Here is a 14973-nt window from a genome sequence, read left to right as displayed (position 1 = left end):
AAGCTCAGTGACTGAAGAAGGAGCAAAAGTCGGATAAATATCGGGCCAGCCTTTACTTGTTGGACGGAGTTTATGGAGTTTCATGGGATAAAGTCGCATGGTGACATGGCTACTTTTCTACTAGCTAACTAGCTATCGTTCTTTCTTGGAATCTGCATAGCCAGACCTAACATTATCTCCACACTACAGCATCTAACGTAACGTATTACATGGCACTCTGAAATACTTGATTGTGATTACTGATTAGTGCAGGGGTGGCCAACCCGCGGCTCGTGAGCCGCATGCGGCTCTTTGCCCGTCAATGTGCGGCTCCTCCATCCATCCCCCCAAAACAGTTGGCTTGCGGCTCTTCCATCCTTTCATTAAAAAATAAATTCATTCATTCCATAAGAACGTTTCTCTCTCTCTAGTTTCGCTGTGCATTTCTTCCCGCCCATTTTAGTTTATTGCAGATTTGTCATAAAATCATGATTCGTTTCGCTAGTGAGGAAGTCGCGTGAGAACCACTTCAGACCAATCATATAGGTAGCAAATCACCTTGGTAACAAAATTATTAGGTGCGTTTACATGGACAGTTTGAATCGGTTTCAGATAGGTTTGGAAGACCAAACCGATTGAAAATATGTCATATAAACACCTCAATCCGACTGAAATGCCCCAACCCGATTGAAATTCCAATCGCTTTCAAGAAGGTAGTTTAAACCTTTTCGAAACCGTTTGGTCCGTCATGTAGGCTATAGACCTTGAAACGGATTGATGCTGCGTTCTGCGTTCATTGTGCGCATGCTTAAGACTTGACTAATCAAGGCACGCGCGACAGTTCCGTAGTCAGCCGTTTGTAACCATCGTAACGCAATCACTCACGGCTGCGTGCGCGTTCGAAACATTTGTTTCGTTGTCGCATGTAAACATCCAACCAGTTTACTTTGTATCCCATGTATACGCTCAAGATGAAATCAGCTTTAAATCAACCAGATTGAAAAATATTTGTCATGTAAACGCACCTATTGTAAACAAAATAATTTGCTTTGCGTGGGTCATTCTCTTTTACGACAGAAGCTAACGTAGCCTAGGCTACTGTACACAACCAAAGAATGTCTGGAAAGAAATGCGCAGCGAAAAGAAAATATGAAGACGAACACAGGACATTTTTTACCCGAGTGGGGAGAGTAATTTTTTCTTCATAGAACGTAATGGTAAGCCATTCTGTCTGATATGCCAGACATCATTGGGACATTTCAAAGCCTCAAATCCCGAGCCCAGTCCAGTCCAGCCTAACCCAGTCCAGTCAAGCCCGACCCAGCCCAGTCCAGTCTAGTCCAGTCCAGCCTAACCCAGCCCAGCCTAACCTAACCCAGCCCAGCCCAGTCCAGCCCAGCCCAGCCCAGTCCAGTCCAGCCTAACCCAGTCCAGCCCAACCTAACCCAGTCCAGCCCAGCCTAACCCAGCCCAGTCCAGCCTAACCCAGCCCAGTCCAGCCCAGCCTAACCCAGTCCAGTCCAGCCTAACCCAGCCCAGTCCAGCCCAGCCTAACCCAGTCCAGTCCAGCCTAACCCAGTCCAGCCCAGCCTAACCCAGCCCAGTCCAGCCTAACCCAGTCCAGTCCAGCCTAACCCAGCCCAGTCCAGCCCAGCCTAACCCAGCCCAGTCCAGCCTAACCCAGTCCAGCCCAGCCTAACCCAGCCCAGTCCAGCCTAACCCAGCCCAGTCCAAAATATATTATGTCAGAAAATATCTTGTTGTATGTATTAATTTTAAATAAATTAACTTTAAATGTATATTTAATGGACAATAATGTTTTTCTTCTTATTTTAGACTGGGGTGCCTTGGGATTTTAAGTACTTATGAAGGGTGCGGTGACTGAAAAAAAGGTTGAGAAACGCTGGTATATATGGTGTGGCTCTGGGTGGTACCACAGTAATTTTTGTGGCTCTTAGTCTCTGACTGGTTGGCCACCCCTGGATTAGTGTAACATTATGTTCCTCTCGGAGTGAAGATCTTATCACAGTATGACTGAAACAGTGCATTATCTGGCATTTTGTGTTGTTGCAGTTCTTATCTTTAGACACTAGATGGGGGATATAATCCACATACAACATATTATACCTTTAACCACTTAACAACTTTACCACTCCCCATCTCGTAAGCCAACACCTATGACTATCAATCAGCAGCAATAATAATCAATAATCATCAAATGCTAGTTCTAGGAGTTGGTTGGCATTGAATTGGTCTTGGGAGGGGCAGGTTGTGCGTGTGATTATCGAGGGGTCTCCTCCGCTCCTCAGAGCACTTACTTAGAAAATGGCTCAGACTTTCCCACGGGGAAGCCACTTCCGTGTGTACTCGTGTCCACTTTCCCATAATGCACTGCCACGTGGCAGTCCCGCTCCTGCACGATCCTCCAGTACTCTTGCTGGAAAGGGGGGAAAGAGGGGGGGGGGGGGGGGGAGAGAAACGTGAAGCATTGTAATAATTCTGATTTGAATAATGAAAAGATCAGTTAACCACCGTTCTTCGTTTTTACCAGACCAGGAAAATCAACAGACATGAATGGGGGCTACATTCCAATGCAAGTGAGTGCGGGGAGGGGTTGGATGAACGGGAATCTAGATAAATGAAGGTTTGAGTGAACGGGAGGAGGAGGGCGCACCTCGACCTCGGCCGCCCCGGGGTCCTTGTTAAAGCACATGGTCATGGTGTTTCTGGCTATCCTGAAGAAGTTGGTCAACGACACCGATTTCCCCTGGAAAACACGAGAGATAGAGAGACATGAGTCAAGAGACACATAATACACAAACACAGTATCACAAACACGGCTTTAGTTTAGTGTCAAGCGCGCGCACACACACACACACACACACACACACACACACACACACACACACACACACACACATAGAAGCAGCTGCGCCGCTTAAAAATATATACAAAATGTTGTTCTGTGATTATAGAGCCTTTACAGTTACGTACCGTTGCTGGTATGATGTCAATATGACATAACATTAGTCATTGAGCAGACACTCTTATCCAAATTGCAAGAGTAGCACAATATAACTATCAACAGACCTCTACACTGTCTATTTGTGCTGAGAGTGCGTGAAAAACAGGCCCAGACTCCTGATGACGCGGCGCCACAACGAGGCGCCGCCACGGCCCCTTGGACGCGCGTCGCCCGCAGGCTGCCGTAACCTGGTAACATGGCCTCCCGAATGCACAGGCTCCGGTGGAGTTACTTTACAATCACTCACTCACTCTCCCATACACACTCATTCACTCACTCACTCTCCCATACACACTCATTCACTCACTCACTCTCCCATACACACTCATTCACTCACTCACTCTCCCATACACACTCACTCACTCACACTCCCATACACACTCACTCACACTCTCATACACATTCACTCACACTCACTCATACTCTCACACACTCACACACTGTCATACACTCTCTTTCTTTCTCCCAAAGGGGATCCAGAGTGGAGCTCTGTGGACAGTGTGTGTGTGTGTGTGTGTGTGTGTGTGTGTGTGTGTGTGTGTGTGTGTGTGTGTGGTTGTGTGTGTGTGTGTGTGTGTATCTGGGATCTTTGTCAGCGTGAGCAGCCGTGCAGGTTGAGTGTTGGGGGGGAGGGTTTAGTACAGGCACTGTGCTGGACAGCACGTCACCAGCAGAGTGGATGAGGGTCCCCCCATCACCACATACTGTATCATGACATGTTCTACTGTGGAATGTGTGGGGAAACGCAGGGGTATGTGTATAGGAATGTGTGTGTGTGTGTGTGTGTGTGTGTGTGTACGTGTGCGTGCGAGCGCGAGCACATACATTCCAGTGTTAGATTCAATGCACGTGGGAGTTCTCGTTTGAACTCTTCACAAGTTAATTGTGAGTGGTGTGTGTGTGTGTGGTGTGAGTGCGTGTGCATGTGCGGTTGTGTAGGCAGCTGGGGGCTGGCGTCTGACGGTCAGGGAGAACACAGGGAGAGGCAGGCAGGGCGCCTCTGGGCCCATTTCAGAGAGCTGAGCACTGACCTACATTCCAGCTACCACTGCACAGCAGCCAGGCTGGCTGAGGCTGGAGCCCTCACACACACACACACACACACACACACACACACACACACACACACACACACACACATACTGTACACACACACACATTCATATACACACACACATACATAAACGCGTGCACACACACCTACACGCACGCACACACACACACACGCACGCACACACCTACACGCACATACACACATTCATATATACACACACACATACTGTACACACACACACACGCACGCACGCACACACACACACATACTCATGCAGTCATATGCGCATATTCACATACACACACACACACTCACGCACTCACGCACTCACGCGCACCCCTACAGTAGACATAATGTCCATACACTAACCAATTACCTTTTCTTCAACTTGGACATCTCCTGCTATCCCCAAATCTGATCAGATAGTCGGTCAACTTGCCTTGAAAGGTCCACACACCCTGTGCCTAGCCTACCACTTCATGGTACGAGAGGAGAGGACAACCAGTCCATTGTGTGTGCTTACAGACTGTTGACATCGAGCGTATGAATCCTTAGACTCAAGTATCTTGCTATGAAGCTCTTAGTTAATTTCACACCAAAGCCACAAACGTGGAGGCGGCTCACTTCACGTGTTACAACTCTCCCCTCCGAACAGTAGCAGAGTGCAGAGCAGGGTGCTAAAAAGAGCCATCACCTTGGAAGACGTGACACCATGTTTCCTCATCGTCTCTGTGCTAATATGGTAATTAGGTGAGGGATATTTGCAGCAGAGGCCTGGGGAATATCGTAGACACACACGCTGGTAGAGCACTCATCAAATATCAGCGTTGAACATTTAGATTTGATGTGTGTACGTATTCTATATTTTATACATACTGTATGTATATATTTGTCGTACTCTTCTATGAATATTCTTGACTCTGATGTATGTTCTTTAGCCAGATCTATTCTGTACATTCACACTGCAGTAACAAGTTGATCTTATCTTATTGGTCTAGCCTAGTAACATAACATGACAGTAACATTATCATAACAGTAATATAACGGTAACATACCAGGATGGACTGACTGAAGCACACCATGTCCTCACCTTGTAAATACATTTGTGCTGGTCACTGAGAACGCAGTTGTCCTCCTCATCCTCCTCCTCATCCTCCTCGTCCTCCTCGCCCCGCTGCTTGTCCTCCTTGCGCTTTTCCTGAGCGAACAGCCTCCGGCGCCCTGCCTTCCCCTGGGCGCCGTCCAGCTCCTTGGGACGGCCGCACGCCCCGTTGGCGCGGTGATGGTGGTTGTGGTGGTTGTGATGGTGCTGCCCTCCGCCGCCGCCGCCGCCGCCCCCGGCCCCGCCCCCCAGCAGGCCGCCCGCCAGCCCGTTCTTGGGCTCGTAGCGCGGCAGGCCCAGCGCCTGGCCCGGGTGCTGCTGGGGGCCCGGGTCGGTGTGGCCCTCCAGGGGGCCCCTCCGGCGCTCCAGGGCCTCCTTCTCGTGCAGCACCTCGGCCTGGAGGCGCAGCCGCTCGTCGGGGCCCAGCGAGTCGTAGGACAGCAGGTACTGCAGGTAGGCCTCCTGCAGCTTGGCCAGACGGTCCTGCGCTGACTTGGGGATGCGCAGCAGGTCGGCCAGCTTGCTCCACTTCTTCAGGTCCATCACCTGCTGCATGCCGCCCATGTCATTGATCAGCTGAAAGAACCGGGCCAGGTCCACCTCACAGCCACCTGAGGAGAGAGAGAGAAAGGGAGGGAGGGAGAGAGGGAGAGGGAGGGAGAGAGAGAGAGAGGGAGGGAGAGAGAGGGAGAGAGAGAGAGAGAGAGGGAGAGAGAGAGAGAGAGAGGGAGGGAGAGAGGGAGGGAGGGAGAGAGAGAGAGGGAGAGAGGGGGAGGGAGAGAGGGGGAGGGAGAGGGAGAGAGGGAGGGAGAGAGAGAGAGAGGGAGAGGGGGAGGGAGAGAGGGAGAGAGAGGGAGGGAGAGAGAGGGAGAGAGGGAGGGAGAGAGATGTGAGTGTTTGAGGGAATGTATATCATAGAATCTATTGCAGCCCAGTACGTAATTTTACATTTACACTACCACTGTTGCACTTTTATTTACCAGTATTAATTGATTTAATTGAATTAATTGATTTTAACTTTAATTATCTTACCTTGTTTCACTTGTTTAAAATTTATCTTTTATCCATTTTGCATTCTGTTTTTTTATTCATTGTATTGTATTCATCATTGTAAAGCACTTTGTACGAAACCATTATATAAACATGTGACTGAGTGAGTAGGGTCAACCAAGTCATTCATCTGAATACTGTATATAATTCACCTTCTATAGACATAGATCCCATAAAGGTCATACAGTATGTTACATTTCATTTCTCTCAGGTGTAAGACCGCCCAATGTTAATGAGCAATAAAGCCCATTAAGCTTAATTCATAGTCTTCAGAGCCACATCCAGCATGTCAGACGAATATGGCTGCTAATTAGGTTAAATGGAGGCTAATGGGAGGAGGGGCTGACTTCCTGATTGGGCGGTGAAGTGCACTGTGGGTCAACGGCTGTCCGGGTGAGATCCCAGCTCCCAGGGATGATTGCTCCACACACAGAGAGGAAATCTATAAATGTGTATCTCTGTCATATAGACTTAATGGCGTCTAAAGCCACACAGGCACACAATGGGAAACTGTGAATGTGCAGCTCATAAGCTCATAAGGCGCTGACATCTGTGAGAAAAACCTAAGGTGACAGGGCAATTTGTGGGAAATATTGTTTTCCTGCCATGGGGATTCTGAGGCCGTATCTGCAAATTTTTATTGGGATCTATAACTAGGAGATAAAATAGCTGGGAAGCAACTAATGTTTCATTGCACTGCCAATACAGCCGAGATAGCCATCTTTGTGGCGTTTGTTAGCGGTGCTTCAGCCACAGTTACACACTGTGGTAAAGAGAGAGGTGAAATTGAGGTACAAGGGTGTTGGGAATGTGTTTTTTTGTCAGTGTGTGGTAAATGGTCAATTTGGATAAAAGCGCTTTTGATAAAAGCATGTGTGGTAAAATATCATTTACCAAAGCACTTCTATCAAAGTGCTTCACAATGAAGGCCTCTCGTACGTACACACACACGCACGCACACGCGCGCACGCACACACACACACACGAATGGCGGCAGCAGCCATGCAAGGCGCCAGCCTGCTCATTGGGAGCAGTTCGGGGTTCGGCGTCTTTGCCCACTTCGACACGTGGACAGGAGGAGCCGGGATTCGAACCGCTGACCCGCCGACCGCCGGCTCCGGTGCGTTTGCGCGAGCGGGCCGTGTGTGTGCGGCGTGCGTGCGTGTGTGTGACTCACCGATGAGCGGCGGGTCGTCCATGGCGATACCCTGAGATCGGAGGTGTTTCTTGATGCAGGCCAGTCTCTGGACGTTGGGGCCCCAGCGGCGGCCCAGCTTGTGCACGCGCTGCACCTGCGTGACGAAGCGCATCTCGTCGTTCAGCTTGCACTCCGGCCGCCAGTCGGGCGGCGGCACCACCCGGCACAGGCCGCACGCCTCGGCCCGCCCGCGCACGGCGTCCAGGTAGACCAGGGGGTCCTGGAACTCCCGGGGGCCCGGCGTGCACACGGGGGCCTCGGCCAGCGCCGCCCAGCTCGCCCGGCTCCTCTCCCGCTCCCTCTCCTTCTCCCTCTCTCTCTCCCTCTCCTTCTCCTTCTCGCGCTCCCACTCCTTCTCCCGGTCGGCGCGGGGCTCGTTTGCTGGTTTGGGCGGGGCGTGCCCGGGGGCGGGGCTGGGGGGGGTGCTGGGAGACTGAGGTAGTGGTGGCGGGTCGCCCCTGTGTCTGGTTCTGGTGGGGGCCCGGCGAGGAGGAGGATGAGGAGGAGGAGGAGGAGGAGTGGCTCCTGCTGTGAGACCTGCTCTGCTGCTGTGCTTGTCGGATCAACATCAGCTTGCCGGCCGACGCCCGCTTCGGCCTCTGGCGCTCCGGCTCCGGATTGGCTGCTGGTGTGACGGAGGAGGGCGTGGCTGAGGGCGGAGGCGGGGGAGGAGGAGGCAGTGCCGCCGGCGGGGGCGTTTCCATGACGTCGGCGTGTCCGTTAGGGACTTCAGCGGCAGCTGCGACGTCGGCGGCGGCGGCGGCTTTATCCTGATTGGAGGCCCTCTTGCTGCGAGTCTCCAGGGGCGTGGCCTGCTGCAGCTTGGCCTTCTTGGCCTCGGTGTCCGCCGCCTTCGCCTTGTCGCCACGGTCGTTAGGCCCCGCCCCCAGGGCCGTCAGCGCCACCTCCAGCCGCCGCTTGGAGTTCCGCAGCCCCTCGCGGCCCTGATGCCCCTCCCCTTCCGACTTTGCGGCGGCGTTGGGGGCGTGGCGCTGCTGTCCGTTGAGCCTGCCGTTGAGGCGGGCGCTGGCCGCCCCGTCGGACGCCTTGCGCACCCCGTTGGAGAGTAGAACCTGCTTGCGGGTTTTTGCATGGCTATTCTGGGCGGGGTTTCCTGAGTTGGCGAGGGCCGTTCGCTGGTGGAGGCCAGTCGGGGCGGGGCGGGGGAGGCGGTGGTGATTGTTGGCGGCGGCGGCGCCCGAGGTGGGGCCGTGCTTGCTGTGGTTGAGTTTGGTTTTCTTGACCAGTTCTCGTTTGGCTTTGGTGTAGGTGACGTGGCCCTTGGACACGGTGGCGGTGTACTTCACAGGTTTGGACGGCAGGCGGAAGTCTTTCGCTTTTTTGGCACCGGCCCGTGTCAATCCGTTCACTTTAGAGACCTGCTGAACAGAGAGAGACAAGAGAGAGACCTTAGAGACCAGCTGTTCAGAGAGAGACAGGAGAGATACTGTATAGACCAGCTGGACAGAGAGAGACAGGAGAGAGACCAGCTGGACAGAGAGAGACAGGAAAGAGACTTTATAGACCTACAGGACAGAGACAGACAGGAGAGAGACCAGCTGGACAGAGAGAGACAGGAGAGAGACTTTATAGACCTACAGGACAGAGAGACAGGAGAGGAGTAAGATGACAGAGCAATCAAATAAGCTTCCTATCTACCGTGTTCACTGCAGGTTGTGTATACTAGTACGCACACACACACACACAGGATCACTGCACTTTCACACTGGGCACATCAACACGAGCAGCACGTGGCACATTAAGAGTGCCGATAGCGAACCCTGTACTAACGTCGGCCTGGACACACAACACACACACACAACACACACGCAACACCGCAAAGAACAACAGCCGGAACGCAGACAACAGCCGTAGAAAGCGCATCGTCCCAGAACCCGCCGAGCCTTCTAGCACCACCGCTAGAAAACACAGAGGAAGAGCCCCGCCCCCGGCCCCGCCCCTGCTGTTTTATTTGCTACGCTGTCCTTAAACTCTTAAATTCCCCTTTAATGCTCCCAATAAAGGGCTTGTTTGTGGTGGTGGGGGGGGCTGGCTGGAGATCAGAGGACTGAGTGCTAGAGGAGTACGGGGGGTGGGGGGGGGTTACAGACGGGGGGAAGACACGGGCTTGTACGGCGCCTGAGTGGAAGGAGCACAGAGAGCTCTCTCTCTCACTCTCTCTCGCTCTGTCTCTCTCACTCTCTCTCACTCTCTCTCACTCTTTCTCACTCTCTCTCTCACTCTCTCTCTCTCTCACTCTCTCTCTCTCTCTCTCGCTCTCTCGCTCTGTCTTTCTCTCTCTCCTCACTTGGTCCCTCCTCTCCCGGACTCCGCCCCCCACCTTGTTCTCTAGCCTATCGGGGGAGTTGGGTACGCAGTATCGCAGCTGCATAAATGTTCGGCAGGATCAGACTTCATAAGTGGACCTGCTGTGTGTGTGTGTGTGTGTGAGGCTTGTGAAGACCCTAAGAGGCCACGGTCCTGTCTCTGGTTTCTCCTGTCGCCTGTCCGGTCTGGGAGGCGGTCCAGGGCAGAGCAACACACCCGGTCACCAGCAGAGCAACACACCTGGTCCAGTCCTCACTGACCACAGAGCGCTGCTCTGATCCGTTCTATTCTCCTCCATTCATTCAAATCTATTCTACTCTATTTCTACAGGGCCCTGGCGGTTGTTCTCATGCTTTGCGGTCTTAAAGAGGCACTAACAGTCAGATTTCAGTGGCTTCCTATTAAAATCTCAGTCTGTACGTTCAATTTAAAAAATCTAATCGTGTCAAGCAGTCGATCTGAAGGAAGCTGCCGCGGCTTCGGCGCGGACCTGAACGCCAACGCTGTGCTCCTTAACGCCAACGCCGCGCTCTTGAACGCCAACGCCGCGCTCCTGAACGCCAACGCTATTCTCCTGAACGCCAACGCCGCGCTCCTGAACGCCAGCTCCTCCCTGCGCAGCGCAGAGCTGTGAGACCGGTGTCTGGTGTGAACCACCGTGGAGGACGACAGCGATGGCGTCATCAATCACTCCGGCGCCGCAGGGAGCCGACGCCGGGGGCCGACTGCCTTTGAAGATGCACGCGCACGCACACACACACACACACACACACACACACACGCGCACACACAGACACGCGCGCGCACACCCACTCTGCTACAGCTGTATTGTGCTCCTATCAGGTGGGGGGCCCCTGACACAAAGAGAGGCTATTAAAAGATAAGGGGAGTGAAATGTGACACCACCCCCCCCCCCCCCCACCCCATCAATCGTCTGTCTGGCCCCCGTGTCAGCAAAAAAACACAAGCAGAGGAGGGGAGGAGGGAGGGAGGGAGGGAGAGAAAGAGAGAGAGCAGCTGTCGTCACCCCATGGGCCGCGGACAGATGGACGGACAGATGGACGGACGGACAGATGGGTGGAAAGGTCACCTTGCGCGTGGAAAGGTCAAATGCATGGCGATGCCTGCCAGAGCCTGGAAACGACCCTGGTCTCGGACCTCATCCGTCCGCTCCATTTAAACCGCCTCGCAGAACTCATCCGTCCGCGCCGTTTAAACCGCCTTGCAGAACTCATCCGACTCTCCCTGCCACGTGAATACTATGGGAGACGTAATCAGCCGGCCGAGCGCGTCTCCGTAGCCACGGTTTACCCACAAAGCCCTTTGTGGACGCGGGTCACGCTGCAGTTCCTCAGAGGCGGGCGTTGTGGCGTGGTTGGGCCACTAGGGGTCTCGCTGGCCCCGCTGAAGAGCTCTCCTCGGGGGGGGGGGGGGGGGGGGGGGGGTGGACGAGTGCGCACGTGAGCCTTGGCCCAGCATGCACTGTACTTGTTTGGTCTACTGGAAAATCCTGTCGAGGGAGGGAGGGAGGGTGGGGGGGGGGGGAGGATGTCCTGCCAACTGCCGACTACGTCACCCCGCCTGTCTGTGCCCGAGGACCGGCCCTCTCCCAGCCCGCCTCCTGCCCAGGAAGAGAGCACCTTGGTGGGGGAGAGAGAGAGGAAGAGGAGGAGGAGGAGGAGGGGCGGACGGAAGATCGTCACTGCTGAAAGTACTGGACTCGACGGTGAGGTCACAGGGAGAACGCGAGGAGAACAGAGCGAGGGAAAGAGAGACGCTGAGAGAGAGGGAGAGAGAGAAACGGGGAGAGAGAGAGAGAGAGAGAGAGGGAGACGGGGAGAGATTGAGAGAGAGGGAGACGGGGAGAGAGAGAGAGAGAGAGAGAGAGAAACGAGGAGAGAGAGAGAGAGAGAGAGAGAGAGAGAGAACGAGGAGAGAGAGAGAGAGAGAGAGACAGGGAGAGAGAGAGAGAGAGAGAGAGAGAGAAACGGGGAGAGAGGGAGAGAGAGACGGGGAGAGATAAAGAGATGGAGAGAGAGAGGGGAAGAGAGAGAGAGAGAGAGAGACGGGGAGAAAGAGAGAGAGAGACAGAGACAGAGGGGGAGGAACACAAAGCCAGCCTCTCTGAGGTGTATTTTTTGGTGGAAGGTGAGTGGGGGAGAGGGAGGAGGGGGACGGGCCCAGATGACATCATGTGTTGCTATAGCCCAGCTGCAGGAGGGCAGGAAGATTAACGGTGAACATCTGCAGCGCCGGCTCCGCCAGCCGGGGGGAGAGAGAGAGAGGAGAGGAGGCAGCGACGACACAGAGGGAAACTTTAACTCTTCCCCTCCTAGGGGGGAGGAGGAGGAGGAGGGGAGGAGGAGGAGGAGGGGGAAGGGAGAGACACACACACACCCCAAAGATGCAGGTTCGCTCGCTCTCTCTCTCACACGCACATCCCGCAAACACCACACGGACAAAACACCTAAACAAGCGCACACATGCGCACGTGCTGACAACACACACACACACACACACACACACACACACACACACACACACACACACACACACACACACACCAATTTGAGCGAGTATACTGGCCCACCTCCCTGTGGTCTTATCAAGGGAGCCTGGCTACATGAGCAGCCTTCAGCGTATTGAATTTTTAAACAGGAGCCTGAAAGGTCACGGCGAGACGCCCGCCCCATGCTCAATATCCCTGCCCAAACAGCAGCCTTCACCTCTCATCCCAGACCGTCCGCGTGCTGTACACTGAACCCTCATCACATCCCGACTCCTGGGCTTGATTCACACAACACACGTAAACGGGAGTGTCGGGCGTGTTTATGATAGAGTGACCTTTTAACCCTCCGACACACCACGCACGCGCTGTATACTGTACACACAACAGGCACGCACCCTGGTGTTAGCTAGATATCGCCGGTGATTGTGCCGCGTGTGCGTTAACACGCTGCTCGTGTGCTAAGCGGATGACGTGAAGTCCTTCAAAATGATTGGAGCCGTGCTGGCATAGGAGGAAGACACGTCTGTTCAACACACGGGCAGAGAAACAGAGAGAGAGAGAGATGGAGGAGAGAGAGAGAGAGAGAGAGAGAGAGAGAGATGGATGGAGAGAGAGAGATGGAGGAGAGAGAGAGAGAGAGAGATGGAGGAGAGAGAGAGATGGAGGAGAGAGAGAGAGATGGAGGAGAGAGAGATGGAGGAGAGAGAGATGGAGGAGAGAGAGAGAGAGATGGAGGAGAGAGAGAGACAGAGAGAGATGGAGGAGAGAGAGAGAGACAGAGAGAGAGAGAGAGAGATGGAGGAGAGAGAGAGAGATGGAGGAGAGAGAGATGGAGGAGAGAGAGAGAGAGAGATGGAGGAGAGCGAGAGAGAGAGAGAGAGAGATGGAGGAGAGAGAGAGATGGAGGAGAGAGAGACAGAGAGAGAGAGAGGGGGAGATATGGAGGAGAGAGAGAGAGAGAGAGAGAGAGAGAGAGAGAGAGAGAGAGAGAGAGAGAGAGAGAAGGGGAAGATCGAGGAGAGTGGGGAGAGAGAGAGATCTTCCTGTCTCTTGCTGACGATGCTGGGGATGAACAGACCTGGACCAGACCTGGACCAGACCTGAACCAGACCTGACCAGAGCTGGAAACACAGCCGGCCCGCGGCGCTCCTGACCGCTCCTGAGGAAAGTCCGCTGAGACAGACGCTGGTACTCCCCCCTCCAGCCCCCCTCCAACCCCCCTCCAGCCCCCCCTCCCTGAGGAAGGGCCAATACTTCCAGCTGACTGCCGGCCCTTCCTTTTGCACTTTTCTTCCCGGGCGTGAGTAAGAACACACAGCCCTCCGGGGCCAGACGGGGGCCTCAGTGAGCACCAGCCGTCGTTTGGAGCGGAACCTGGACTAGCACTGGATAGCAAGCGCTGTAAACAAAGCAACGGTGAAGGCCGGCGCATGACAAGAGGAAGAGAAGTCAGGTGTGCAGGAGCATACACACCCAGAGCGCTGGCTTCATCGGGTTCAGGCTTCTGAAGTGGGTCCAGGGTTGCATCCTGTGTCCCGCCCACTGGTGATTAAACCCCCCCTCTCAGCGGCTTTGGCTTATTATGTTGTCATTGTAAATCAACATAAGCACTTGTCTAGTCTAATCTTCATTGCATTCAGATAGAAACTGCCCAATCCAAAGCCCAAAATGTGTGCTAGTCACTTTTCATAAAAACAACTATTTATGATGAATGTTGGTTTTAGGCTGTTTTTGGGTTTTTATGACATTCCAATGAAACAATGTTCTATTTTCCCTATTCTGTAACCCTGCGATCATATTATCATATACACAGAATATTTCATATACCGTAACCCCCCCCCCCCCCTCAAATTTCAGGCATGTTTAGTAGGCCAGAAAAAGATTTAGTATGTCCCGGGACATCGCATGTCAAATGCAGTATGCCAAAAATACCAGGATGTCATACTACATCCGGTCACATTGTGCAGTATGCAAGCCAGCGTGCTTTTCTGGCTATTCTGACCCACAATCCCCTGCGCAGTGGAAGACATGTCGCATAGACTGAGCAGCTGTGACGGCGGACGACAGCGTTTACACTGGCTAGCGATCATGTAGCACTTTGTACATAAATTCGATCAATGGACCATATATTTGGAATCTACATGGTTACTTTCTTGCCTGAAAAAAGATCCAAAACTTAAAGTGACAATTGTGAGTCGTACAGAAGCTTTTAGCTTCCAGTGTCTTGCTTTGGGTAGTCTATTTTAAGAGGCCATGTAATAAGCGTTCCCTATACTATGTAGTACTGTTAAAGCTATCTAAACGACATATTATGCCTGCTTTCCGCCAGGCTGTGTGCCTATACTGGGGCTGTCTGTGTGGGCGTTTGTGCTCTTGTCAGATTGTCAAAAGCTCTCTGGTGGGGGTTGGGGGGGGGTCGCAAGTTATTTTGGGGGCCGCAGGCTGAAAAGTTTGAGAACCACTGTTCTAGAACTGTTCTAGACAAATGGAATTTTAAGTTGTTTTGGATGTTTTTTTTTTAAGTCAGCTAAAAGACTAACTGTAAATCAAACTGTAAATCAAATGTAACTGAGACACTTGAAGGGGAGAGAGAACAAAGAGAGGAACAATGAACAAAGAGAAGGTGAGGAGAGGAAGAGAAAGAGGTAGAGAGAGAGAGAGAGAGAGAGAGAGAGAGAGGGGGGGGGGAGGGCAGGAAGTGAGAGAGAGGTAGAGAGAGGTAGAGAGA

General features: G+C 53.1%; 1 protein-coding gene across 1 annotated transcript in view; it reads right to left on the bottom strand.

Moving 5' to 3' along the window:
* The window catches only part of jarid2b (jumonji and AT-rich interaction domain containing 2b), a 102250-nt gene that overhangs the window by 12864 nt on the left and 74413 nt on the right, over positions 1 to 14973 (bottom strand). Inside the window, 7 exon segments of the mRNA XM_084454922.1 lie at positions 2298 to 2416; positions 2654 to 2746; positions 5149 to 5771; positions 7388 to 7844; positions 7846 to 8787; positions 9717 to 9762; positions 10227 to 10349. Of these exon segments, the coding sequence (XP_084311048.1) occupies positions 2298 to 2416; positions 2654 to 2746; positions 5149 to 5771; positions 7388 to 7844; positions 7846 to 8787; positions 9717 to 9762; positions 10227 to 10349 (2403 nt within the window).

Source organism: Borostomias antarcticus (assembly GCF_949987555.1).
Source record: "Borostomias antarcticus genome assembly, chromosome: 21".
NCBI lineage: Eukaryota > Metazoa > Chordata > Actinopteri > Stomiiformes > Stomiidae > Borostomias > Borostomias antarcticus.
This window is presented reverse-complemented; position numbering and strand designations above follow the sequence as displayed.